Source organism: Micromys minutus (assembly GCF_963924665.1).
Source record: "Micromys minutus genome assembly, chromosome: 10".
In the NCBI taxonomy this organism is placed as follows: Eukaryota; Metazoa; Chordata; class Mammalia; order Rodentia; family Muridae; genus Micromys; species Micromys minutus.
Genome location: NC_137979.1, coordinates 50,634,786 through 50,662,782, shown reverse-complemented (window position 1 = coordinate 50,662,782; position 27,997 = coordinate 50,634,786). Strand labels below are relative to the sequence as shown.

Below are 27,997 nucleotides of genomic sequence, written 5' to 3'. Positions count from 1 at the left end.
CCACACATGGTGACTTGTAATTTTAGTACTTAAAGAGGCTGAAGCACAAAATCTGTCTCATTTGAGGCCATCCTCGGCTGTGCATAAACACACACACACACACACACACACCAATTTTAATAAAAAGGTGGAAGGAAGATGCATTTTCAAACTGTAAAGCCATCTACCTGGTTCTTGAGAGTTTGATTTGTAGTAGATTCTGGTTTGCCTTAATTTGAGTAGGGAAGCTTGAGCTTCTCAAGAGTGATACAGTGGAGTGGGTCTGTGATACTAGACAGTCTTTCAAAGCAGAACTTAACCTAGATGGGTGCATACCTTTAATCCCAACCCTCTGAAGACTGACGTAGGAGGAGAATTATGATTTTAGAACCAGCATAATCTGTGTTTCTAAGCCTTGTCTTGATTTAACCATTAATCAACTACTCCAAATACTTCGGCCTCATGAGAATTTTGTTTGCTTGTTTTCTGAGTTGGGTCTCATATATCCCAAATTAGCCTTGAACTGGAATTCCTAATGGTTTTTTCTGCTCCTTTCACGTTCCGACATAACCAATTACCATCGTGTCCATTTAGATAGAAAAAATTTAAAAACAATGCTCAAGAACTTTACTTTTGGCAAAAGGGTTTTGATTTTAATGGTAAGGCTTAGGAGGTTTATTTTATGCTTATGAATTAAGAAAGAAAATATTTTCAAGGTTTTGTTTTTTGAAGCAGTTATATTATAGGCCAGAAAAGTGACTTTGAATCTGTGACCCTTCTCTTTCCTTATCTTCCTCAATGCTGTGATGTATGAGGCACCAAATTCAAATTGAAGTTTCTTTTAAATGGAGAAACTTTTCATTAAGGTGTGCTACTTTTTATTAAATTGAAAGCTATTGTGTATACATACATTTATGGTAATGTTTTCAAATATCTGTTCCTTGGTTTTATAATGGACTTTTTCATGTACTAGATATTGAAATTAGAGACTCTCACACTAAACACAGACTAACTACACCACTGAACTGTATTTTTTGTGTGTGTGTGTGTACTGAGCATATGATTTTTGAACAATAAAGATTTTCGGTATTAATTTAGTGTGGAATCCTATTTCTTCAGAGGTAAATGTTTCTCATGAGTTACTGTCCTCTCTTAGGAGTCTTTTTATCTAGTATAACCCTAATCCCATTCTAGCATATTCAGTTATATCTCTTGCAGAGATAATTCAGAGGTACTTTTTCCCCTAAAGAAAGGTGTGTGTGTGTGTGTGTGTGTGTGTGTGTGTGTGTGTATGTGAGTGTACTGTCACTCTCTTCAGAGATATCAGAAGTGGGAATTAAACTCAGGATCTCTACAAAAGCAGTCAGTGCTCTTAACAACTAAGACATCTCTCCAGCACAGTATAGTGATTTTTTTTTATACAGATACAACTGAAACCCTTCCATTACTGATGTTAATCTAATAAAGTGTAGTTAATAATGTATCAGGTACAATAAAATATTCTACTTGGATAAGATTCTAGGTCTGGTAGGTCAGAATAAAAAGAGTGACATATAAGGCAACTTTGTACATTTATTGGTGAGTGTTTATACATACAGACCACATATGCTTTAGAGAAAACTTTTAGGCAGAATGACTCATGGAGTCAGCTTTCTTTCTTCCTTCCCTGTGTGTATTATGGGTATAGCAGGAAGCTCCTCTACCTACTGAGCATTTCTCTGGCTCAGTTTTGAGTCCTAGCATCTTACTGAAATTGTGCTGCTCCTCAGCTTTTTGTCGAAGCCTTTTGACAGGGTTAGAATCCAGGGCTTTGGCCAGGTGGTGGCACTCACCTTTAAACCCTCACTGGGGCATCAGGGGCAGGAGCAGGTGGATCTCTAAGGTTTAGGACAGTGAGGGCTACACAGAGAAACTCTTGTCTTGAAAAACAAAGCAAACAAGCAAAAAAAGAATCCAGGGCCTTGCACAGATGAGTACAAGTACTCATGTACCACAGCCCTGAATTCAATCTCAGGAAAGTAAAGTCACTACTTTGAGGCTAGTTTTGAGCCATAGGATAAGGGAAAGGCCTCTGGTTAATAAACTGAGCCCCAACTAATTTGAGATTAATTCCTAAACTTGGTAGTTCATACCACTCACACTGTTTTTCTACTCTTTGTCCTACAGGGGTTGATAGTCCTTGGGGAGGCACCTTTCCCAGATCATACAACAGAATTACTTTCACTTAGTTCTGAGGTGAAGACAGATCATGGGAGTGATAAATTGGTAAGTATAAAAGATAGAAAAGGGGGAAAGAAAAGTAGCTCTTAGTAGGTCAAGAAACTACAGTCACATATAAAGTTATAGAGTAGTGGTTGGATCGGGGCACATAGGTATAACATACTCAGTCAGCTTTAGTGGGGTAACTTTTCTGGACCAATATAATTAAAGAGTGGAGGTGGGAGCCAGACTCTTAAACAAATTGAAACAAAAGGGACAGCCACATTTTGTATGACAGAGAGGGTTGGGGGGAGAGAGGGAGAGAATAAAGTTTGAGATAGGGCTTCTCTGTCATGCAGAAAGCTCTGGGTCACTTCTTAGCACTGAATAGGCTAGGTGCAGTAGTGCTTACCTGCAGTCCCGGTGCTTGGGAGGAGTATCAGAATATCAGTCATATTTTGCTACGTAGTGAGTAAAAGTTAGAAAATATGGAATCTGTCCAAATCCCCCCACCCCCTTTTTAAATTAAAAGTTGGGTTAGGAGTGCTTGCTTCTCAATGAGACATCTGTATTGTGCCTCCCCCTGCTCTTGAGGAAGATGGGTTATAAGAGCCAAAGATGGTGGGTAGCAACTAAGAAACCAGTCTTTCACTCACAGCAGGACAGTTATACTTGTGAACTTAAAATGGTTATGACAGTGTACACAAGACACGTAAAAACTTTACCCAGACAATACCAGCATAGAAAAGAAGGGACGTTGGGCACAAAATTTTACCCCTAGCCAATGGGCTACTCCTCTCTAATAGCTGTTGAGAGTGAGTTAGTTTTTTCCAGTGGAAGGCCACATGTACAGGAATATATAGGCAGCACAATTAGAGCTTGGGGGGTGGGGTGTTTTGAGACAAGATCTATTTTAAGTCCTGGCCCTGGAACTCATATGTAATCCAGGATGGGCTTTAACAGAGATCCTCCTGCTCCTGCCTCCCAGAGTGCCAGGATTTAAAGCATGCATCAAGAAGCCTGACTAGGATTTTCCCCATTAAATAAGAATACAAAGTTGGATGTGCAGGGAAGGGAGGAGATGAAACGGGTGTGTAAGTATGATCAAAACACATTGTACAAAAAATTTTCAACAAATGAAAAGAGCAAATGGAAAAATTTGGATTAGAGATTTTTACCCCAAAGGTACCAAAAATGCTTTTGTAAATGATTCTTATTTCATAACGAGAATAAAAGTGTCTTAATAATCTTTGGTATATACTTCTAGCTCAAATCTTTTCTTTATCTTTTTTTATCTTGGCACAGTTTCATTCTGGATTTAACATTAATTCATAGAAGTTTCAGTGACTTTGAAACTAAGAGTGTGTGTGTGTGTGTGTGTGTGTGTGTGTGTTTTATTTTGATTTTGGCCGTGCTTCCTAAGAAATGAGCATAAAGTTCTGGTTGCTGGTAGTGTTTTTGTTGTTGTAAGTGAAAATAGGAGTTTGCTTTATCTGTAGTCCAAAAGACTTTGCTATATATTTTCTATTATTAGTGTTAACTCATAATTTGGTAGAAACCAGTACAAGTTTAGATAAAGATGTTTGAATCCTGAAAAAGTCTTTGTCTAGCTCTGCTGGGTTTGGTTCTGTTTGCTAATGTTGAGACTGGGCCTTACAAACTTCCTCAGGTTACCTTTGAACTCTGTTACTTTTGCTACTGTGTTCTGATAACCTGATGAAAAGAATGTTCTTAGTTCTGGGAGATAATAGGCCATGGTGGGGACCTCAGGAATTTAAGTTATTTTGAATACATAGTATACATTATATTTAACTACACTGTATTTGGGGTATGACAAAGCTGAAAGTTTATGAGTAGATCAGGAGTTCAAGATCAGTCTTGACTGTATAGTCAGGCTAACCTGGGATACATGAAACTATTTCCAAATTTTAAATTAAAAATTTTTAAAAAGCCGGAATAGAGAGAATGGCACATGTGTATAGTCAGTTACTTTTTATCAAATCATCAAATGTTAGGATAATCATTGGGAGTGAGAGTTGTGGTTCAGTGATAGAATGCTTGCCTAAATTTAGCATGAGTTTAGATTTGGTAACTTCTATTTGATACTATATAAAGATTAATTAGATATATCATTAAAAGCAAAATCTAAAATACTTGAAAATATGAAATATTTTAAAGAAGGATTTCATATACCTATATCACAAGGTTTTCATTAAGAAAATAAAGTGCTGGACCTGGAAAGATGGTTCAGTGGTTAAGAGCATTTACGGGTTTTCCAGAAGACCCTGGTTCAGTCCCTAGCACCTACATCAGGTGGATCCAGTTCCAGAGGATTTAAAACCGTCTGGCTTCCATGGCCACCTACACAGTATGATACATATTAACTTACGTAGACTCATATATAAGTAAATATATAAGTAAAAATAATTCTAAACCTTTCAAAAACGAAAAGGAACCACTACATCAAATAATCTCTATTCATATATAATAACCCTTATTTGAAAAAAAATCTGTAAAGAAATTTTCCAAATTGTTATGTTTTGAGACAATATAGCAGTGTAGGTTAAGCATCAGATTCTGAGTCCCACTACTTCGGCCTCCAAAGTGCTATGATTCAATAATATCTTTCTTTTCATTCAATTACTTTCTTTATTTTGTTTATTTAGCATGATAGATAGCTTGCTCCAGGAGCTCCCTTGTCTCTGCTCCCCTAGCTCTGGGACTATAGGACTGCCACTCTAGCCCATGATTTATAAAAGCGCTGGGGATCTAAACTAAGTGTTTTACACACTGAACCTACTATCTACATAGCTCTTCATTTGGTTATTCATTTCAAAATAACTCCATTACAGTTAATCTTATATGGATTTCAATTTAGTTGATTGAATTACTTAGTTAAAAGGCTTTGGAAAAATCAAGAATTTGAGACTAGGACCTAGAGAGAGAGATGGCTCAGTCGTTTAGAGCACTTGTTGCTCTTGCAGATGACTTGGATTCAATTCTCAGCACCCATACCATGACTCATAACCTATGTAACTCCATATGACTTTCTTATGAGGGTATCAGGCACACATGTGATACATACATACATATATATATATATATATATATAAAATGCAGGCAAAATACTCAAACACATAAAATAATCTAAAGAAGAAAATAAATAAGATTAAGACCTGGATACATTGTGAAATTCTGTCTCAATCAACAAACCAACCCATGAACTGCTAATGGTTGGTCATAATAGTTTTCACTTTGTTACTGATAGGTACTTATTTGGTTTTGTTTTGGTACTTGATATTGCTTTCCAAGGTTGACCTCCAGCTCACAGCAGTCCTCTTAACTCTCCCTCCTGAGTGCTGTAACTAGAAAGATGTGTGCCACCACATTTTAGCCTTAATTATGTATTCAATATGATTACCAGCTCATACAAAAAACAAATTTACTAACCTAGAATACAGTGTTCAGTTCCCCTGCACCTATGTAAAGTTGGAGAGAATCAAATTTGCAAAGTTGTCTTATAACCTCCACACACAAGCAAGGGCACCATATACAAGACCCAAAATAGAATTTTAAAGAACAAAACCCCCAAAACTAAGTATCGTTGAAATGGTGGGGGCTTTGAGCTAAGAAGGGATACATTAGAAAACTTTAAAGATAATTGATTTATTTTAAGCTAAAAATATAAAACTAAATTCCTGTCACCTAGTTTGCCTTGTAATTTTGATGTTTGTCAGGGAATAACTCAACCAAACTAAAATATTATGTTTTAGCTAAACAAAAATGATGTGTGTAAGAAAATATTTCAAGATATGGTATTGTGCTATTTGAGTGATTTGTTTTCTTACTGTTTTGCCCACACCAACATTGAATTCTAAGCAATCCTTCCCCTTTAACTTTCCAGATGCTGAGATTCTAGCTAAGTTCACATAAAATCTTCCTTTTCCCCCATCCCCAATATTGCCTTATAAAACCTCTACTTAATATGATTTTTTTTCTTCAAGGCTTTTTGTCACATTTCTTTGGTTTAGATAAGAGGGCAAATTATTAATTCCATTGCCTTCCTATTTCTCTATGTTAATTATTTTATGCCTTATTCCTGTTCCAATAAACGAAAGAAAAAAATTGCACTGTCCCTCATTACCTCTAATTCTCACAATTACTCCTAAAGGCAATCCTTTATGGCCCTGCTTTAGACAAAGGATAATGAGTGAATTTTTTTTCCTGCTACCTTAACCTTTCTATGCTTCTCTATATAGAGCTATATAGATCCTTAGAGTTCAAATGAATATTAAAAAAAAAAAAACAAACCTCATCCCCTTTTAAAAGCACTCAGTGAGCCTTCAAGAAGGGGCAGAGTAAAAGCACCATTTTTGAGTGAAGTGGCAACAGTGTTGTGACAGGGATGGTTTATTGAATACACAGGCTAAGATTGATTGGTTGGGGCAGTAATTCAGAATTCAGGGCTGAGGCTATGGCTCCAAACATCTTTTTCTGTTAGCTTATAAAGGGTAAAATAGCAAAAACCGCAGTGAGCTCATGACACAGGTGCAGGAAGTCAGTCCTCCCTGGTCATGGGCTCTAAGTGGAGCCATATTAACAAAGCTTTGAGAAATTGCTTAAGATTAACAAACCTTAGAACATAATGGTATGTGATCAGCATGATACTGCTCTGAGTCGAGTTGTTTTTCTATATGCAGCAAAATGCTGAATCCTGTATATGTATCCAGTCTGATAGTCTGTCTTTTTTCTGGGGAATTGAGTCCATTGATGTTAAGAGATATTAAGGAATAGTGATTGTTGTTTTCTGTTATTCTTGTTGTTATGTTTGTGTGCTTTTATTTTTTTTTTTTATTTTCTTGCTTTTCCTGAGGTGTTGTATCTCCTCCTTGTGTTGGAGTTTTCCATCTATTATCAGATATTGTGTGAATTTGGTTTTGTCCTTGAATATGGTGATTGAGAGTTTTGCTGGGTATAGCAGCTTGGGCTGGCATTTGTGTTCTCTTAGGGTCTGTATGACATCTGTCCAGGATCTTCTAGCTTTCATAGTCTCTGTTGAGAAGTCTGGTGTAATTCTGATTGGTCTGCCTTTATGTGTTACTTGTCCTTTTTCCCTATTCTAAATATATATTTGATTTGTATAAAGGTACTTAGTTAGTCTAACATGCACAAGGTTCTGGGTTTGATCCACAGAACCAAATAGAAAGTAAAACAGTAGCAAATGATTGTATTAATTTGAAATGTGTATATATGTGTGTAGGTGGGTGCAAATGTGTATGCATAGAAGTGCTGAGGCAGGAGGCGTGTGTGTGTGTGTGTGTGTGTGTGTGTGTGTGTGTGTGTGTGTGTGTGTCTCAGTGGATTGGGTACTCACTGACTGAGCTAGACTAGCTGGACTGCATACTCCAAGAACCCACCTATCTTTCTCTCCAACTATATTTATGCTACCCAAATTTCTAGCATGTGATTTTAATTTTTATATATATATGAGTATTTTTTCCTTCCATTTAGTTCTGTGCAACCACATGTTTTTCTGTTGCTTACGGAGACCAAAGAGGGCATAGGGATCCCCTGGAATGGTGTCATAGATGGTTGTGAACCGGCATATGGGTGCTGGGAATCAAACCTCGGTCCTCTAGAAGAGCATTCAATACTCTTAATTCTGAACCTTCTCTTCTAGGCTCTTTTTTTATTCCAATTATGTGTATATGCTTGAGTGTGTTTTGTATATTAGTGCCTACAGAGGTCTGGAGAGAGAGAGTCAAATCCCCTGGATCTGTAATTACAAGTGGTTATGAGACACTAGATACAGGTGCTAGGAACCAAACTGCAAAAGTAGTAAACAGTCTTTGTTTTTTGAGGTAGTATTTTATTGTGTAGCAGTGGTGGTCCTAGAAGTCATTCTGTAGCCCAGGCTGGCCATGAATTCAAAAACAGATCACCTCCTTCCACCTTCTAAGTGTTGGGACTAAATGTGTGCAGCCTCTGCACTACTTGAGCTTAGTGTTTGTTCAGGGACAATTCTGAACTGCCCAGCCATCATTTGAGATTTTAATTTACTTTTCTGTCAAAAAATAATATATCCAAGTTGGATAGTAGCTGCCGTCCCAGCACTCAGGAGGCAGAGACAGGCAGATCTTATTTAGGGCCAGCCTGGAGTACTCAAGTTCCAAGGCAACCAAAGCTACGTAGAGATACCCGTATCGTGGGGGGCGGGGGCGCAGCATATGTGCTGTGTGTGTCTCTGTGTATTCGTCCGTCCATCCATCCATCTGACTCCACATGGAGCTATCTTAAAATAAAATACAATTGAGGATCCTAGATCTTTGCTACAGCACTTGTCAGACATGCTCTGGGCACTGATTTTGGTTCCCAGCACCATGAAATGAAATAACAGTTTTTGAAAAACAAATTTTTATATTATAGCTCTTGAAGTTAATTATACTGAAATTTCCTCTTGGCTCTACTTATTCACCATTTTTTGGAAGAGTCATGTTACTCTGTAATGGTTTTGCAAGACTTTTGTTTTATAATTAAAATTATGTGGAGGTCCTTCCTCTTTCAGTATATATGTATGTGTGTACAGTATGTACATGCTACTTATAATCTGGTAAACATTTGGGTTCCTCTTTTCTCCACAGCTAATGCTCTTAATTACTGTATTCCCACCGTGGTTTGGTTTGGTTTTGAAGTTCACTGTCAGAAATTTCAGTGAAATGGTGATGGTGGGATAGATGAGGTTTTGTTTGTTTGTTTGCTTGTTTTGTTTCAAGACCGGGTTTCTCTGTGTGGCCTTGTCTGTCTTGGAACTCATTCTGTAGACCAGGCTGGCTTTGAACTTAGAGAGATCTGTCTGTCTCTGCCTCCCAAGTGCTGGGTTTAAAGTCGTGCACTACCACCACTTGGCTCTGCTGAGGCAAATGCTAAATGTGTTTTATCTCTTCTCTTTACTCAGATTGAGTCTGTTTCTCAGCCATCAGAAAACCCTGGTATCCCTATTAGTCATATTACAGAGTCATTGTCTACCAAATCATGTGGAGCACTGAGACCTGTCAATGGAGTTGTTAACAGGTAATATTTTATCTCTGTTTCTCACACTTAATAGTCTTATAAACATTGGATTTGGAGCCCCTAGTTATTCCCAGCCAAGACTGGAAAAACCCTACTGCTCATTCATACTTTGTGTTTTATACTATGCCAAGTATACTTTATTTACTATGTTTATGCAATACCTTGTATCTATTACTGCCTAAAAGGGACTGACCATGCAGTTCTACAAATTATTTGAAGGATCTTAAAATCAGTTCCCTAATCATGTGAATACTGTATATATTATTCTTAGATTTTTATTTATTTATTTATAGAGCTGACTTTAAGACTGTTTGTTCTCTAATATTTGCAAAATTGTTTTCTTACCAGTCGTGATTTTCTATAGTTTTTGTTAGTTGAAAACTAAGGATGAAAAATTGAGTTTTGCACCTTGCAGATATAATAGGTATTGTGCACTGACAACCTCATGACTAAGCATTGCCAAAGTAATACACACTTAGATTAATGTGCATTGTTATCCAGAGTTGACCTGCTTCTGTAGAAGGCCTGTTTGTGTCTGTGAACATTTGGAAGTCAGGAGATGGAACCCACAATACAGGCTTTGTTTCCTCTATGTTCTGAAAAATGTCTTCCTCCCCTTTGTAGTCTTCAGCCTGTCCTGGCAGACCAAGTTCCAGGTGACAGCTCTGATGCTGAGGAACAATTACATAAAAAGCAAAGGCTGAATTTAGTTTCTTCATCATCCGATGGCTCGTGTGTTGCAGCCCGAACTCGGCCTGTACTGAGTTGTAAGAAACGGAGGCTTGTTAGACCCAGCAGCATCGTTCCTCTTTCTAAGAAGGTGGGTACTCATTTCAGTCTGTTCTCAACCTCATTTCCATTTACTTGATACTGTCCAAAGTTGGGTAGTCCCAAGTTTTCCTGTGAGCCTTCCAAAAGCTTCCTAGAGCCTAGGAATTAAAACTAAAAATCCTTTTGTTTTTTAAATTTTGAGTTTGCCATGTTTAACATGAGACAGTTTCATATTATAATTGAACTTTGTTCGTGATCAGAGACCACGATAGGCAGATAGGAAAACTTCTGGCTTGAGTTTTGAAACAAAATGAAGGAGTTTAAATTCTGCCATGAACACTTATTTTGATACAAAGTCTTTTTTTTTTTTTTTTTTTTTTAAAGATTATTATATATCAGTACACTGTAGCTGTCTTCAGACACACCAGATGAGGACATCAGATCTCATTACAGATGGTTGTGAGCCACCATGTGGTTGTTGGGCATTGAACTTGGGACCTCTGGAAGAGTAGTCAGTGATCCTAACCACTGAGCCATCTCTCCAGCCCCTTGATACAAGGTCTTACTGTGTAAATCAAGCTGGCCTGAACTCCTGATCCTCTGGCTTAAGTCGAGGGTCACAAGTATACACTACTACACTCTGCCAGAAGTGACCTCAGATGATTGGGATAGAAGGTGCTTGGGGTTCATGATGTGAAATTTCCAAATAATAAAAATATCATGAAAAAATAACATTAAATAATGTGAACTTGGACCTTCTAATTCACTGGAAAAAAATTAATGGAACTAAAGACCATTTAAAGGTGCTTAAGAATGTGTGATTCTTATGTTTGTAGTAGACTCTTGTTTTTATATGAAAACAGTATTACATACTAAAGCAAAAAAATGTTTTAATGTGTTTATTTGGCCTGAATATTTGTACGTGTATCATGTATGGTGGCTGCACAGTACCCTCAGATCAGCAAAGAATGTTGGATTCCCTAGGGCTTGGGTCATAGATGGTTGCAAACCACCATGTTCACTACCAGTTGAACAAGGAACTGAACATACTCTTAGCTGCTGAGCCATGTGTCCAACCACAAAAACTTGCTTTTTAAAAAGAATCTTAGATGTTTATTTTTCATTTTATGTGATTGGGTGTTTTGTATGCATGTTTGTCACTTGTAGATCTTAATATCACTGTTGGAACAAGGGCTTTAGTAAGATAAACTTGTTTGAAATAGTTAAATAATTAAAAGCCTTGAATTCCAGAGACTTTAAAAAAAAAAAACTTTTAGTCTCTGGATTTTAATTTTAGAATCAACAGGAAGGAATCACAGACTATTTGTTGGAAGATAAATCTGGAGATAGTTTATGTTGGGGATGAATTGGAGCAAAAGAGGGAGTGCAGTTAGTCCTGGAGCTGCAGTGTGGCTGACTACGGTGGCTTGGTGCCATTGAGGGACTGCCATTGAGCGTCACTGCTTTAGTTTTTTACTGGAATGTAGTGGAAAGAAAGAACACTCAAGGCAAGTTGTACACATATGCATACACACGAGCACACACTTAAAATTTTTTAAGAAATTCTGAAAATGTAACGGATCTTAATGGTGGTTTTGTGAAACTACCAAGGTTTATGGACAAGCAGCAGGCTTGTTTTCAGAAAGTCTTTTATTTTAATGGAGAGATGTTTTTGGTTTGGTTGGTTTGGTTTGGTTTTATATTTTGTTTAAAGCTTTGGAGTTTGTTTATTTGCTTGCTTGCTTGCTTGCTTAGACAGACCTGCAGCCCTGGGTAGGACGGGTAATATTGTCATCAAATAGTAATGAATGATGTCCACATTATAATATTATTTTCAGTTAGTATCTTTTTCCCTCAGCAGCATCTACCTTTGCAATGTATTAGAATTTTTCCCTTCAGTTTACCCAGTCTCATCTTTAGGATATTTGGTCCCAGCATTTGGATGGTTGGGTGGTAAGGTGGTAGGGGTAGCTGCATTAGGAGTTTTGGGGTCAACCTTGGCTCTGTGAGTTATTATTTGAATTTTCATAAAAGGGGAAAACAAAAAAAAATCATAATAGTTACAAGCCAGGAAGGAGCACATACTATTCTCTAGCACTTGGGAAAACAAGAAGGGATTCTTGGTGTTTAAGGGCAATCTGAGAAACAGTACAACCTTGCCTCTAACAGAAGGCATCATTCATGGGGAAAATTGAGTCATGCTTTGGCAAATGGCTGACTTGTTCTTTGTAACACAGATTGTAGGGATTTTTTTTATTAGACATCTCAGTTTTTTGTGTCAAAAGCTTAAAAATGTAAAAAATTTATTTTACATAATTAAGTCTTTGGAGGACTTAAATTTATTCATTTAACTCTATTTTGTCCTTTGTTTACTTTTCACAGGTTCACCGGAATATCCGCTCTGGCTGTGATGTGAATCCTTCTTGTGCACTGTGTGGTTCAGGCAGTGTGAACACCATGCCTCCTGAAATGCACTATGAAGCACCTCTGTTGGAGCGTCTTTCTCAGTTGGACTCATGTGTTCACCCTGTGCTAGCATTTCCAGATGGTAAGAAAGACAACAGATTTTTCTAGAGTCTAATCAATGATCTAAAATGGTTCCAGGTGAGAAAAAAAACGGGGAGATCAGATCACTCACTTCCTGTCAGCAAAAACTTGTCAGAGGTGACCCCTCCTGTCTCAGCCTCCCAAGTACTAGGGTTGCAGATACGTGCCACCATGCCTGACTTGTTACAATTATTATTTTAATTTTCTAAGGTTTTGTGTGTATGTGTGTGTGTGTTGCCACATCTATGTGTACCAGGAGTCTTTCTGGTACTGAATTAGATCTGGAAATGGAATTAATTTTGAGTCTACATGTAGGTTCTGGGAACTGAACAGCCACATTAGAATGCACCTAAACTTGTAAATTGAAAAAATATCAGAAATAGACATGCCCAACTTTAGAGGGCATCATACACATTATAGTCTATATGAATAGCATCCTTGAGGTGTTGCCATTTTATAGATGTCATTGAATGACTTTGTGGATCAGTGAAGACTACCTATTGAGCATATGACTGTACTGCTCCAACCTGTCCACTATATTTAGCTGCTTTGGCCTGCACTCTCAGTTTCTTCTCTAAAAGATAGGGTAACAATAGGGGAATCTCCCACAATTTTGTTTTGAGACAGGGTCTCTGTAGTTCTGGCTATCCTAAAGCTTGATATGTAGACCAGGATGGCCTTGGACTCACTGCCTGCTTCTGCCTCCCAAGTGCTGATATTAAAGAGAGGAGCCACCTTGCTTTGCCCTCGATTGTTTTTTTTTTAAAAGACAAGATGAGTATAATGTGATAACTATTCTGTGGCCCTGAGTATTATATTTATGTTTCCTCATCAGTTTGTACTGTTGTTGGGATCACAGTCAGCTGCCATTCTTTGTCTTGTGTCTTCCACCTTCAGCATGTTTAGGTACTCCTATTACATTTGCCCAGATAGGAAATTGAGCTGGATAGGCCTGGAATCCTAGCTGTTAAGGAGAGGCTAAGACAGAAGGCCTGCTGGTTACTTAGATTCTGACTTAAAATAAAAAGAGGCAGGTGTGGTGGTACACACTTAAGAATCACAACACCTGGGAGAAGGGAGTGGGGAAATTGTCAGAGTCTGAGGTCCATTGAGGTTGACACAAAAAGTTCTACACTGTAGTGAGACTTCATCTCAAATAACTGAGGGAGAAATTATTCACCATAAATCCCAGCAGTCAAAAATCAAGGCACATAGATCTCTGAGTTCCAGGCTGGCCAAGGCTACATAGTGAGTTCTCCCCATCTCCTTTAGGTTTTTTAAGATGGGGTTTCTCTGTGTAACAGCCATTGTGTAGATCAGGCTGGCCTTGAACTCAAGAGATCTGCCTGTCTCTGCCTCCTGAGTGCTAGGATTAAAGGACCAGCTGAGACCCCATCTCTTTCTTTTATTGATTAAAAAAGGTAATAGGAGGAAAGTAAAGTCACAGGTCACGCAGGCATGATTCTTGTTCAGTAGATAGTCTGTGATGGCATGCATCTGTAATCCCAGCACTCCTATATAGCAGGACAAGAAACGAACATAGGAGAGTCACCAAGAAACCTGCAGGTCAGCTAGCCTGGTCCACAGAGAAACCCTGTCTCAAACCACAGTGACCAAAAAGCTGGGGGCTAGAAAGTAAAAATAAGCCTGGTCTTGTAGCTATCTGGTAGAGAGCTCTTGCTTAGCATGTGTGTGTGTGTGTTTTTTTTTTTTTTGTTTTGTTTTTTTGTTTGTTTGTTTTTTTAAAACTTTGACCCCCAGTGATGAAAAATAAGTTGAAGCAGATATGAAACCTTTTTTATTCCAAGCTGTAGAAGATGAGGATTAGGGTGTGATTATTAGTATTGCAGCAGGAGGGCCTTTGTTTTCTTATCACCAAATTTAGTAATCAGTTCCTGCCTAGAAACGAAGCCTGATGAGAGCACCACCTGGTGGCTGAGAAGCTCTATTACTGTTTTGTGAGACACTGCCAGCATGAGTACTTGAGGGTATATGGTTCTCTGCAGGAGGAAGAAGTAAGCATTGGGAAACACCAAGACATGAGCAGAATCCTCCAGCAAACACAGAATATTAGAACTTGGTGAACTGAAGACTCAGTCTTTCAGTTACATTTCATTTTCTTTAAGGAAGTAGTATTTTGAGAAGGAATTGATGATCAGTTTATATTTTTCTTTATTTACCTGATAAAGCACTACACCTTTTTAAATAATAGCATGTTAATTTTTTGTAAGTGGAATGAGAGACATCCTGCAGCTGGAAGCTTTGGTGTGCTTTTTACATTGTTTTATTTTTTAAGCATATCAAAATGTGTATCCATGCAGATTTTACACTTGTAATTGGCCCTTGTACCTTAGCTTCCAGAGTGCAGGATTATTATATACATGCAAGCTACATGCCCCAGCATCTTTATTCAGTCTTCCAGTTTGTCTAGTTTTAATTTTCAGTACTTGTTTTTAAAACCAGAGCTTTGTGTATATGGGCAAACACTCTAAACACTGACCTACAGCCCCCTTGTCAGCTCACCCTTTCATTTGTCTATCTTCTAACCCTCACTCTTTTTTTGTGTGTGTGTGTGCTAGAAATCAAACCCGGGACATTGCAAATCCTAGAAAAGTGTTCTGAACCTGGACTATAGCCCTGACCCTCATTTTGTTAAAAAAATTTTTTTCCTATAAAACTTCTGGACCTTTGTGGTCTTTCTATGTGTAGCCCTAGCTGTCCAGGAACTCTGTAGACCAGACTGACCAAACTCATAAGGATCTAGATGCCTGCCTCTTCCTCTCAAGGGCTGGGGTTTAAGATATGTGCTGCTGCCACCACTGGCTTGTAGGATTTTGTTGTTTCTTTGTTTTTATTTTGTTTCATTTTAAGACTGTGTCTGACCTCTTCTAATTTTGACTGAGAATAAGTCATTTTCAGTACTCAGTTTTGCTACTAGTTTCACATTGCTGAGAGAGAAATAGACCCCAGATTATCGTCAGTAGTTGGTAATAAGAGCTTGTTATACTACTTCATCTCCTAAAGGAAGCAGAGAAATGGCTCAGTGGTTAAAAGACATTGCTGCTCTTCAGAGGGCCCAGGATTCAGTTCCCAACACTCAACATGGTAGCTCACAATCATTTATAACTACATCTAGGGGAAGGGGATTCGAACATCCTCTTTTCAGCTTTCAAAGACACTAGGTACATACATGCTACAGATATATACATGCAAGCAAAACACTCAAGTACATAAAATAAGAAAACAATAATTTTTAAGTGTATCACAAGTGGCCTATTTTTTTGTTTTTAACAGCTGTAAATTTTTTATCTTCTTTTGTTTTGTTTTTTTTTCAGATATTTTATTTATTTACATTTCACATATTATCTTATTTCCCAGTTTCCTCCCGGGAGACTCCCCCCCCACATGTCATTCCCTCCCCCTGCTTCTATGAGGGTGCTCACCCACTCTGGCCTCCACACCCTGGCATTCCCCTACACTAGGGCATCAAACCTTCACAGGACCAAGGGCCTTTCCTCCTGTTGATGACCAATGAAGCCATCCTCTCCTACATATGCAGCTGGAGCCATGGGTGTCTCCATGTGTACTCTTTGGTTGGTGGGTTAGTCCTTGGGAGCTCTGGTGGGGTCTGGTTGGTTGATACTGTTGTTCTTTCTATGGGGTTGCAAACCCCCTCAGTAAATTATCTTAAAATTCATTAGCAGAGTTAAAATGCATTTGGGATTTTATGCTTGGGATATAGCTCAGTTGGTATAGTACTTGCCTAGTATGGATGAAGCACTAAATTCCATCCCCAGTATTTTGTGAACTGGAGTTGGTGGCATAAGCCTTTAATCCCAGCACTTGGGAAGCAAAGGCATTTGGATATCTGTTGATTCTAGGCTAGCCAGGGCTATACAGTAAAACTCTTGTCTGAAACAAATAAAAAATGTAGAGTGGAGCTAGACTATTATTTTTGACATATAGTATATTTTGTTCTCTCTTTCAGGTCCTTCCTATCTTCATACCCACACAACTTCATGTTCTTTTTCTCTAAGAGAGAGAGAGAGTCGAAAATGACAGAATCAAAATCAAAACTGAACATAAAAATGTGAAGTCTAGCTAGGCAATGGTGGCCCAGCTTGGATCTCTCAGTGTGAGGACAGCCAGGGCTACACAGAGAAACCATGTCTTGAAAAACAAACACAAACATAAAGTTCATTTGTGTTAGCCAAACTACTCTTCAACATGGGGCCTGCCTTGTGGTATAGTTGATATACCTAATAACACTCCATTGGAAAAAACCTGATTTTTCCCTTTTACAGCAGATACCAATTGCAGAGGGCTTTTTGCTTAGGAGTGGAACTTTGTCTGCTTCCACTTGTGCAGTTTGTGTGGTTTGAACCTGTGTTGGTCTTATGCATGATGTCACAGTTCACATGTGTGTGTTGATTGGTTCTGTGGTCCTATTGTGTCTGGAAAATGCTGTTTACTTGAAATTGCCTCCTACCCCTGGTACTTGCATACACTCTGTATAAGATGATCACCTAAGTTTAAAGCCAGCCTGAACTATAAAGACAAGACCCTGTCTTAAAAACTGTTGCTCGGTGGTGATGATACACATCTTTAATCCCAGCACTCAGAAAGTGGAGGCAGGCAGGTATCTTGTTCAAGACTGGTTTGTTTACACAGGAAACTCTGTCTCCAAAACCAAAAAGGGGAAAAAAATGAATCTCAATTTTGCTGTAACTTAAAGACCAGCCTCTGGTCCATGGCAAGATAGTTTCTCAACTTCATTGGTTGTATTGAGGGGTAACCTTGATTGATGACTACCAAACATAGAAAAAAAAATTAGAAAAATTAGATAGGTTTTGGTATAATTAAAAATTATAAATAAAATAATTAATTAAGTATTTTGAGTACATGTAGCAAGTACATGGCTCAGGTAAGTCTCTAGCACCACCAAAAAAAATTTTTTTTACCAAAATTTTTTTTAAAAAAGGAAAGTAAGTGGGGAAAGATGCACATGTTCATGTACAGAACTGCTTTGTCTGTGGCAGTTCCTGTGATCCTTAATCAATGCAGTGCCAACAAGTGTTGTTATTTTTGTTCTTTTGGACCACAGCCTTGCAACCTTCCCTCTGTGTAGCTTGGGTCGGTGTTGTTTTATTTTACAGGTAGCAAGGAATTGAGGCTTGGCCAGCCTGGTGTACATAGCAAAGTTCAGCAAAGGATACATAGACCTTGTCACCAAAAACAAAACAAAAAGTGCCATAGTATAGACCTGAAATGCACTGTAAGTGAACAGTGGGGCCACCAAAATTGAGAAAGTACTAAAGGGCCTGGTTTGATTTTTATTGTGACAGTATCTTAGGCTGTTGCCTTAGATCTCACAGCAATCCTTCTGCCTATGTTTCTCAGGTGTTGTGTTTGGGGGTTGGTTGGTTGGTTTGTTTGTCCTACAAAGGCTAGAAAAAATGAGTATGCAGTCTTTAGTAACTAAGCACTAGGTGTTAGAGTACAATGGAAGAATAACTTTGAGCCTACAGGAAAATAATTGGGATCCTAAAAATTATTTTTCTAAAGAATTACTAAAATACTTAATTATTAGGAAAAGTCATACTAATTTAGAACTAGCCATGATAGTCCATGCCTACAGTCACAGTTATTCAGAAAGCTAAGGCAGGAGGATCACTAGAGCTTAAAGAACATAGTAGGACTTTGTCTTAGAGGGTAAAGAGGGAGTGATTTTTAAAAAGAAAAAAAAGGCAGCTTTAAAAGAAAACATAATCAAAAGGCAAAATAGTAGAACTCTAGAGCAAGGAGGGTGGCATAGTTTGTACTGGAAGAAGGATCCCAGTACTTACTATAGCAGCAGATAGCATAGGATATGCTGTGTCATAAGCCCCATGTGAGCATAACTAATTGCTCAATGAGTATATCGTGCATGTACATATATAGGAGTAGGTTTAAATACAAGTAAGTGTCTAGAATTGAAATGCTATGTTTACAATACACCATCCAATAAGACCAACAAACTTAGAGTATTACATCAATATTTGGGGGGGGGGGTTGTATTTTTACACCTATTGGAACTTGTAAATAGAAGGCTGAGATGGTAACACTATTGAGTGGCCATCAATAAAGATCTAATAAGTGGCTCTTCCATATGACAGCCCCTACTTTTTAAACCAGAGAGGTGTGTGAGATACGTATATTGACCTCTGGAAAGTCCATGACTTAACACCCTTTAAGGACAGAGGAGCCCAGGGATCAGGTTCTTAGACTAACCTGCAATGTCTTGTTTCTTACAGATGTTCCCACAAGCCTGCACTTCCAGAGTATGCTGAAGTCTCAGTGGCAAAACAAGCCTTTTGACAAGATCAAACCTACCAAAAAGTTTTCTCTCAAGCACAGAGCACCCATGTCATGCAGTCTGTCAGATCCAGTTCGTAAAGACAGGCACAAGTTGGTCAACTCCTTCCTTACAACAGCCAGTAAGTTTCTGGGACCTGAGGGATTCTCTGGAATCACTATTGTTACAGTTTTTAACCTCTTGTAGTTTTTGGTTTTCTATGCCAATATTCTGGAATTGGGAAAAGCACTTAGTTATTTAATACACATTCAGCTCACAGCTTATTCCGTCTGATTGTTTTGGATACTTTCTGATAGACTTTGGAAGCTATTTCAGATAGCCTCGACCTTAAATGTTCAGTAAACAGCCAGCAACAATATGATACCAAGTCCACCTGTGGACAGGTTGGCTTCTGAAGCCCGGTGTTAACATTTCTGTTTGTGACTCCCTGTCCTAGCTATTGTGCCATTAACTAGAGGACTGAGTCCCAGACTATCCTGCTGCCCTGAGTTTGTAGTCTAAGGAGAACTGAAGAGCTTAGAACTCAAACAAGATTTGAGGAAATGTATTTCACAGCTCTTTTTTGTTCCCCTCTTCAGAGCTGTCCCATCACCAAACACGGCCTGACAGGACCCACAGGCAGCACTTAGACGATGTGGGGACTGTGCCCATGGTGGAGCGGGTGACAGCTCCAAAAGCAGAGCGCTTGCTCCACCTACCGCCACCTGTGCATGACCCAACCCACAGCAAAATGAGATTGCGAGATCATTCATCTGAGAGAAGTGAAGGTACGGCCAGGCCCGGCACCTCTACCTGCATTAGCACTTGCTCAGAGCTTTCTGGGACAGCCCAAGCTTCTCTTAATCCCCCTAACCCAAGCTTTGTCCGTCACTTTCTAGAAAAGCATAGCAGGGGTCACTATTGCTTCTAAATGCAGGTCACTTCTTACTGCTACAATATCTGCCCAGTCCCCTACTTCCCGTCAACTAGTTTGCTGCAGCTTTTTTATCTAGGCTTGAAAAAGCATTTTTTGCCTTTAGTGTTTATTGCTGGCATTCCTAACACATATTAGAAGTTGAACTGGTCATCCATTTAGCCATCTATTTCTCTCTTTTCTGTTGATTTTTGCAGTGTTGAAGCATCACACAGATATGAGCAGTTCGGGCTACTTGACAGCTACCCACCATTCACCACACAGCCCCCTGGTGAGACAGCTCTCCACCTCATCAGACACCTCCACACCCACCAGCTCTAGCTCACAAGTTGCAGCCAGCACATCTGTAAGTACCTGTGTGGAGTTGATAGAACATTCTCCAGATTACAGGGCACTCATAATAGCTCTAGAGACCAATGTAAATACTTGACCCTCTGCTAAGTTTTTCATAGTAAAAGTGGATCTTTGCCATGTCATGGATAGACAGTTGCTATAGAGGCAAGGGAATGATGGGTGGTGGTGGGTTTACTTGGTTGATTTTTGAGTAGGAGAGTACTAGGACTTTGTCCATAGTTGGCATGGTCTGACAGGTTTTCTGAAAATTATTCTTGACTCTTTGGGATCTATTTTCACCCAGAAGTTGAATACCATGGTACCCCAATCTTTTTAGGCCAAGAAGTGTCTATGAAAATAAGCATGAAGGAGAGTTATTTTTAAACATTTGAGACAACAGTTTTTCTGTTTCTGCTATTGATGAATGGCAGTGAGTTCCTAAGCATGAACAAGGGAAATGGTAGAATCGATGCTTTTTCAGGTGTACAGAGCAGAAATGTGCATATACTGTGGCCATATTTACGTTAGTGTATGGATAATGGGAGGCCATTTAAGGCATATTTTCTATTTTCTACACTATCAAATCCCATTCAGGAAGTTATTTGCATAGCCATTCCAGACATAGTCTAATTAAACACAAACCTATAGCCAAGTATAGTTATCCAACCACCCCTTATATGGTAATTACAATAATAAGTGTAACTGTACTTGTTATAGTAAAGTCTGTTGCTGTGATACTTTTTAAACACTTGCACTACTGGTTTGTAATTCTAACACTTAGGGGTATGAGGCAAAAGGATCAATGGATTATACATGCTATCCCATTTTAAATCTATACTGTCCTTTGATAAATAGATAGCATTATGAATCCTGAGTTTTGTGGATGTGAAAACTAAGACTTCCCAAGGTTGAATGTGTTTCATAAGGTGAGGCAGTTTGAGGGTGTGATTGTGATTCAAACTTTCTCACCAGTACATCACAGTGTTGGCCTGAGAAGGGGTGTTGTAGAAGCCCTAAGCTCACAGAATGTGCTCACTAAGCTTCTAGAATCAGGTACAAACACACATTGTTCTTCGGTCTTGCGAATCACTGTCTCTTCCAAATAGCCTCTTCCTTCATGTTCCCCTCTCACAGACTTTGTTTGAATTAGGTGTATAGTATTCCTCTAACACTCCAACAAGCACTAGCCAAGGGTTTTACATAATCAGATAAAAAGTAATGAGAGTAATTCTCAGTTTAAAAAAAGAAGAAGAAGAAGAAGAACTCTTAAGGTCAAGGACTTGGTAAATCAGTTTTGTTTTGTTATGTTTTAATCTGTCGGCCCTGATAAGTCTAGAGAGTGCAAACTTAAACCTTAGACCATTTAGAAATATGCTTCCTAAATACATATTTTATGCATAGCATGCTGATGTTTAGACTTTGGGGGGGGACAAGGTTCCTCTATATAGTTGTATAGCTCACTGGTTAAAAAAATTCACAGAAATCCTCCTGCCTCTGTTTCCCAAGTGCTAGGGTTAAAGACATTTGCCACCACACCCAGCTCTTTTGGTTCTTATTGCCTTATTCAGGGAATCAAGACTTATTGAAATGTAAGTTGAGTGTGTGCCCAATTTAGGTTGATAAGTAAGGTAGTAAGAGGACAGCGGGGCACAAGACAGGCTTGTAAGGTATTTGTAGCTGTGCTTCACTTGATCGTTGCCTGTATTAAAATCATCTAAATGGTCTTTAAACAAATTGTGTTTGTTTTGTGTGTATCTTGAAATCCAGTGGATTTTTAAAAATACTTAGCACATCTTAAGATTAGACACAGTAGCACAGTAGTAGGATTGGGCAGGAAGAGCATGAGTTACCGAGCTCAGGCTGCATAGTAAGAGCACCCAAAATTTACTCAAGTAGAGGGGGAAAGGCCCAGATTCTTCCTGTGTCCTTCTGTTGTGAATGAGTGGAAGCAGAGGGCACGTGCCTCTTTCTAGCAGGAGCTTCATTCTTGACCATGATAGAGAAAAGGCTGTCTCTCCCAATGCTCCTTCAGGTTCATTCCTTGTGTGGTTCATAGAACTTAAGCCAAAATGTGACAGTAACAGAAGCCTTTGGGTCACTGATTCTCACTTGTAGAGCTCAGCCAGATAAGTTTCCAAAAATGTCAACCATTTTAGTTAAGCTATGACCCAAAATTTGTGAGGTCAATGACTGTCTATCTAGTCTTTCTGATGTAGGGAAAATTTTAAAATATGATGACCTGAAATCATTCATGACACTATCTGAAATTCTGCTCTTTAATATTCTTCCAATGTTCTAAGATGATGAATGAATAGGTTATCTCACCTTCTGAAGAGATATAATAGGTTGGCTAAGGGTAGGTAATACCTTTCTTTCTTACTAACCCCCTCTGGGCTGACCACACTTGGTGGTTTGGGTATGACCTCTTGGGTGTTTACAGCTGTATTGTTGCCGTGACAACATATTTGTCATCCCACTGTTTCCCTATGCCTCTTAGAGCACAGTTAACAGGCTGTTTCAGGATAAGGTAATTGCTCTCTGGGCAGAAGCAGCTGATTGATAGTGTTTCTTCTGTCTAGGAGACTTAATCATTTAGTTCTCTGCTTTATTCACTTTATCTGTTTGTCTTTTTCTTTAAGACAGGGTCTTTCTATGTATCTCTGGCTGTCCTAGAACTTGCTGTGTAGACCAGGCTAACCTTGAACTCACAAAGATCTGTCTAGATCTCCCCCACCCCCAAGTGCTGGAATTAAAGATGTACAGCACTACACCTGGCTTTATTCATTCTCAGTGTCCTATCTGTCATAGATACCCAACTCTGCTTCTGTAATTGGACTCTTGAAACTATTATTTCCCCAAAGATTTAATAATGTTCTCACTTATTGTAGAAACACATCCTTTTGGGGTGGGGGTGGAAGCTATAGACGGGTCCTTCTATTCAATTTCCTTCCGATCTTCTCTTTCCCCAAATAATAGAAAGATGAGAGTTATGTAAGGGCTGAGAAGGTGGTTGGTACACACTTAGCTGAGGAGTTGAGATCTTCAAGAGGAAGTGTGTTCATGGCAGCTAAGGTAAGATGGCATGTTAACGTGGGCTTACTCTTTGAGCCTCTTTCCTGGTAAAAGAATTCAGTGCTTTTAACCTAACTAGTCACCATTGTTCTAAGAGCGGCTTTTAACCACAGAGCCATTGCTCCAGCTCAAAAACAAGGATTTTAGATTTTAAGAGAGGAATATTAATAAAGCCGGGCAGTAGTGGTGCACACCTTTAATCCCAGTACTTTCAAAGCAGAGGCAGGTAGATCTCTGTTAGTTTGAGGTAAACCCGATCTTCAAAGTGAGTTCCAGGACAACTAGGGCTTTATAGAGAAACCCTGTCTTAAAAGCAAACAAAAAGAGGAATGTTAGTAGAATGAAGTAATAGGAACTCTACCACCACCACCAAATTGGCTTAAAACTTAGGATGCCTACCCATAAAAATCTAGCCATTCCGTTTCCACAGGAACCCTGAAGAAAGATGGTCAGGAACAGTGCCTTGTGAATGGGGTCTCTCTCTCTCTCTCTCTCTCTCTCTCTCTCTCTCTCTCTCTCTCTCTCTCTCTCACACACACACACACACACACACACACACACACACACACACACAGTCTTCCAGAAACAATCTGTTCAGATATACACTTGTTGCTGTGGTGGCCACTGCTACCCAAGGACCAGTGTGCATGGTCATTCTGTCGTATGACTTATGGTTTTTAATTTGTAACATTGTACCTCCCTTGAAACTTAAACTTCTGTCTTACAGCAGCCAGTAAGGAGGAGAAGGGGAGAGAGCTCGTTTGATATTAACAACATCGTCATCCCAATGTCTGTTGCTGCAACAACTCGTGTTGAAAAACTACAATACAAAGAAATCCTTACTCCAAGGTATAAAGAAACTGTATTTAATCAGCTCCTCTTCCTCTCTTTATATTGTTCTATATTCCCTTTCTCTTCTCACCAAGCAGGTCTATATCCTTGAGTTGTTTTCTTTTTAAAAGAAGGGTCTGGTACCAAGAATGATGGCCCATCCTGGTTCCCCAAAGTGCACTGTGGGCTATAGGTCTAGACTTTATTTTCAAAAACAATAAAAAGGGGAGTCAAAAGACACGGTAGGTAGCTCGTGCCTGCAATTCCAGATGTTAGGAGGCTGCTTAGGCTACAGATTTTTTTTTTTTTTTTTTTTTTTGAGGGAGTAGTTGGGAGGGGTATTGTTGTTTTCCTTGAATGCTGCTTGCATGGGTGGTGAATACCTATAGTCTCAGCAGTTAGGAGACTGAAGCAGATGGATTGCCATTAGGTTTGCTGCCCACTTGGGCTACATAGTGAGAGACTTGTTGTTTCAAAAAAGCAAGAGTGAATAGGGGTGGGGGAGGGGTGCCTAATAGGAATAAAATTATTTCTGTTGGCTTCTTTTATTTTGTTGTATGAATCCACCAATCCAAAGGCCAAGACAGGCCACTCAGACTGTGTTTTAAAGTACTGACTGTGTTATCTCAACATCAAACCAGATTTCTTAAAATGTTTATTTTATTTATAAGCCTCTCTATAGGAAAGTTCAAAGATTGTGTTCTATATGAATCAACTAGTATTAAATACTGTTTATTTAAAATTGAGTTTGGCAGTCTTATCAGCCTCTAACAGCTTGCTGCTTCTGTGGTTCTGTTTCTGTCCTTTGTGGGTATTTACATGTGAGGCTTCATTTGGAGGTAGGAGTGTCATAGCCTGCCTACAATCCTGCAATTTTTTTTTCTTCCTGTTTGCAGCTGGCGAGAGGTTGATCTTCAGTCTCTGAAGGGGAGTCCCGATGAAGAGAATGAGGAGGTAATGCCATGTTTATACTGCCTTGAAGGAACATAGACACCCACCCAAACCATGAGTCCCATATACTCAATGCTTTAAGACACAGGAGCATCAAATGCAAACTCATCATATTCTGTTTATGACTAACAGCATCTACAATGGGAAGACTGATTGTAGAATTATTCTGCTGACAGAATAATTAGCTTCCTGGGGAAAAGAGATTGACAAAATTGCTTTGTTACAGATCGAGGACCTATCTGATGCAGCCTTTGCTGCCCTGCATGCCAAGTGTGAGGAGGTGGAAAGGGCAAGGTGGCTGTGGACCACAAGTGTGCCACCCCAGCGTCGGGGCAGCAGGTAATGGGCACGCATGGGCTCCCAGTATCTATTGCGGGTGTGGGGGGGGGGTGAATATTAGCCACAGGAAGAATGATTAAAGGCCTGTTGGCTGTCAGTGATTTAACCACAGGAGTTTAGAAAGTGGGGACTGGTCTTGCAATCTTAACTTTAGATACCTCAGTGGGTTAAAAGTACTTGCCCTCCATGTCTCATGGACCATTTCCTTAAAGAGTAGTAAGAGACCACCTATTTTTCTTTGACTTGTCTTCAAAACCTGAACTAGTCCCTATTGGGAATTCACTAGTCAGGGCTGATGGCTCTTAGATACCATGTTATAGACCTACCTATATGGGTAAAAGTGGAAGAAAATACAGTTGATGGATCTTAAAAGAGTGCCATTGGTGTCAGTTTATATTAACTGCTTTATTTTAAATAACTCCTCTTACTACCTTCGTCCCCAGAAAGAAGTAGAAGTGCCTATGACCATGTCCTCACTTATTTGTGTATTTCTTGGCTCATAGGTCTTATAGGTCATCAGACGGCCGGACCACCCCTCAGTTGGGCAGTGCCAACCCCTCCACCCCACAGCCTGCCTCCCCTGATGTCAGTAGTAGCCACTCTTTGTCAGAGTTCTCCCATGGTCAATCTCCTAGGAGTCCTATTAGTCCAGAACTGCACTCAGCCCCCCTCACCCCTGTGACTCGACATTTGGCCAGTGAAGACACCCGATGCTCCACACCAGAGCTGGGGCTAGATGAACAGGTGAGGTGTCTCTTGAATTGGGGGAGAGCAAGATATGAGCTAGAATTGGGAGGGAGCAGCATATGCCAAAGATAGATTCTCCTCTCCATTGTTTTGAAATGCAGTGTGATTGTTCATTGTACCTAGGGTACCCCACCTTGGGAGGAGTCTCCCTTAACTTCTCCCCAATAATACTAAACAAAACTGGTCATAGATTCCAGGCTACAAGTTTGAGGTCAGAACCATGATGCTGAAAATAGGTTATCACCAGATTGTCTTGTCTCTCTACAGTCAGTCCAGCCATGGGAACGACGGACCTTCCCTCTGGCCTACAGTCCCCAGGCAGAATGTGAGGAGCAGCTGGATGCACAGGACACAGCAGCCCGCTGCACTCGCCGCACCTCAGGCAGCAAGACTGGCCGGGAGACAGAGGTGGCACCCACCTCACCTCCTGTTGTCTCCCTCAAGAGTCGGCATCTGGCAGCAACAGTTGCAGCTCAGCGCCCAACTCACAGATGAGCGGGATATGAGACTCTATACAGACTTACTACTATCGGCATTAAAGCTTCAGAAATCTCTGCGTTTGATATTCAAACATCATATGCTGGAAATTTTCACAGTTTTTAGTGAATTTAAGGAATTTAGATCCTCCTTTGGTTGGTTTGGTTTTGTTGTTTGTTTTCTTGTTCTGTTTTCATGTCACACCTGAGCACTTCCTCCAGTTGGCAGACAAGTTCAGGAGGAGACCCTGCTGGCCTGGTCCTGCATATCCTCTGCACTGTTGGATCACCGGACTTCCAATGTTAGATGCTCACCCCATCTCCCCTGCACCTGTGGGGTAAGGTGGACCAGCCAAATGGCAGCAGGTAGAAAGCTCCAGATCAGTACAGCCTCCTTAGATTAGGGTGGATAGAACAAGAGCAGTCTGTGACTTGGCTTAGCTCTGGTTGGTCACCCCCTCCTTGGTCTTCTAGGATGGCATACCCTTCCAGCCAACCTCTTGGCTAGCTCTTGTCACTGAGCTCTGGTCCAGCAGGATAGCTGGCTTCACCTTGTCACCCAAACCTCGAAGGCCCATTTCCAGTTTCATCTGCATTTGGTCGTCTGTCTTGGCTCCTTGACTGCAGTGCCCTGCTGCAGCTGCTCAGGTCACCCTACCCTACCCCATTTTTTTTCTCCCATCTATGACCTCTCACATACGGTAGTCCTTCTGGTCAGAGAGCTTCTGTGACCCATTCCTACTCCCCTACAAACTAGGAAGTGTGTGGAGTACACATCATCACATCTGCATCATGTTTTCACAGACTAGTTCACATGTCCTGTCTCCTTCACATCCCTGTCAGACAGTCACTTGGACTCCCCCTCTTCCCCGAACCCCTTGCCTGTGGAACGCTGTCTGGTCCTAGCTGTGGTTTCCATCATTCCCCATGAACCCTCCTGTTAGCCTTGTGCCTGTCTTATGTATAATCACATCACCAAAAAAGGGGGAGGGGAAAGGAATTTTCTTTTTCTGCCATTTTATAATCGTACAAAAATAGTAGGGCAGACTGCTTAATGGTTGGGGTTTTTTCACAATTTTCAACATTAGTGATTTTTTTTTTCTTTCTGTTTGCAAGTTAAAAGGTTTGTCATTGTTTCTTTAAACAACAATAATGCACCATATCCCTATGCATAAAGTGCTTCTTCTATTTATAAGGTTGAAAATTCTGAATAACCCTTTTAGCATTGTAAAAAACAAAAACAAGACAAAAAAACCAAAAAAGATAAAAATTTAAAAAAACTTGTATTTTGTAAATATTTTCTTTTCCTGCTTTGAGCTGTGTAATGGCAGCGAACATGTAGCTGTCTTTGTTCTATAGAAATGCTTTTCTTCAGAGAAGCTGATCTTTGTTAATGTCTTGATTCTGTTTGCA

General features: G+C 39.7%; 1 protein-coding gene across 3 annotated transcripts in view; it reads left to right on the top strand.

Moving 5' to 3' along the window:
* The window catches only part of KANSL1 (KAT8 regulatory NSL complex subunit 1), a 103,953-nt gene extending 75,956 nt beyond the window's left edge, over positions 1–27,997 (top strand). For 2 of the 3 annotated variants that reach the window (XM_080923683.1, XM_080923682.1), the window contains exons 4-15: positions 2,146–2,244; positions 9,134–9,249; positions 9,874–10,069; positions 12,403–12,568; positions 18,861–19,043; positions 19,501–19,689; positions 20,033–20,181; positions 23,968–24,089; positions 24,968–25,025; positions 25,249–25,361; positions 25,865–26,105; positions 26,376–27,997. In XM_080923683.1, coding sequence (XP_080779809.1) covers positions 2,146–2,244; positions 9,134–9,249; positions 9,874–10,069; positions 12,403–12,568; positions 18,861–19,043; positions 19,501–19,689; positions 20,033–20,181; positions 23,968–24,089; positions 24,968–25,025; positions 25,249–25,361; positions 25,865–26,105; positions 26,376–26,603 — 1,860 coding nt within the window. In that variant the 3' untranslated portion in view covers positions 26,604–27,997. The remainder of the gene's footprint in view (positions 1–2,145; positions 2,245–9,133; positions 9,250–9,873; positions 10,070–12,402; positions 12,569–18,860; positions 19,044–19,500; positions 19,690–20,032; positions 20,182–23,967; positions 24,090–24,967; positions 25,026–25,248; positions 25,362–25,864; positions 26,106–26,375) is intronic. The other variant, XM_080923684.1, reaches the window with a different exon arrangement.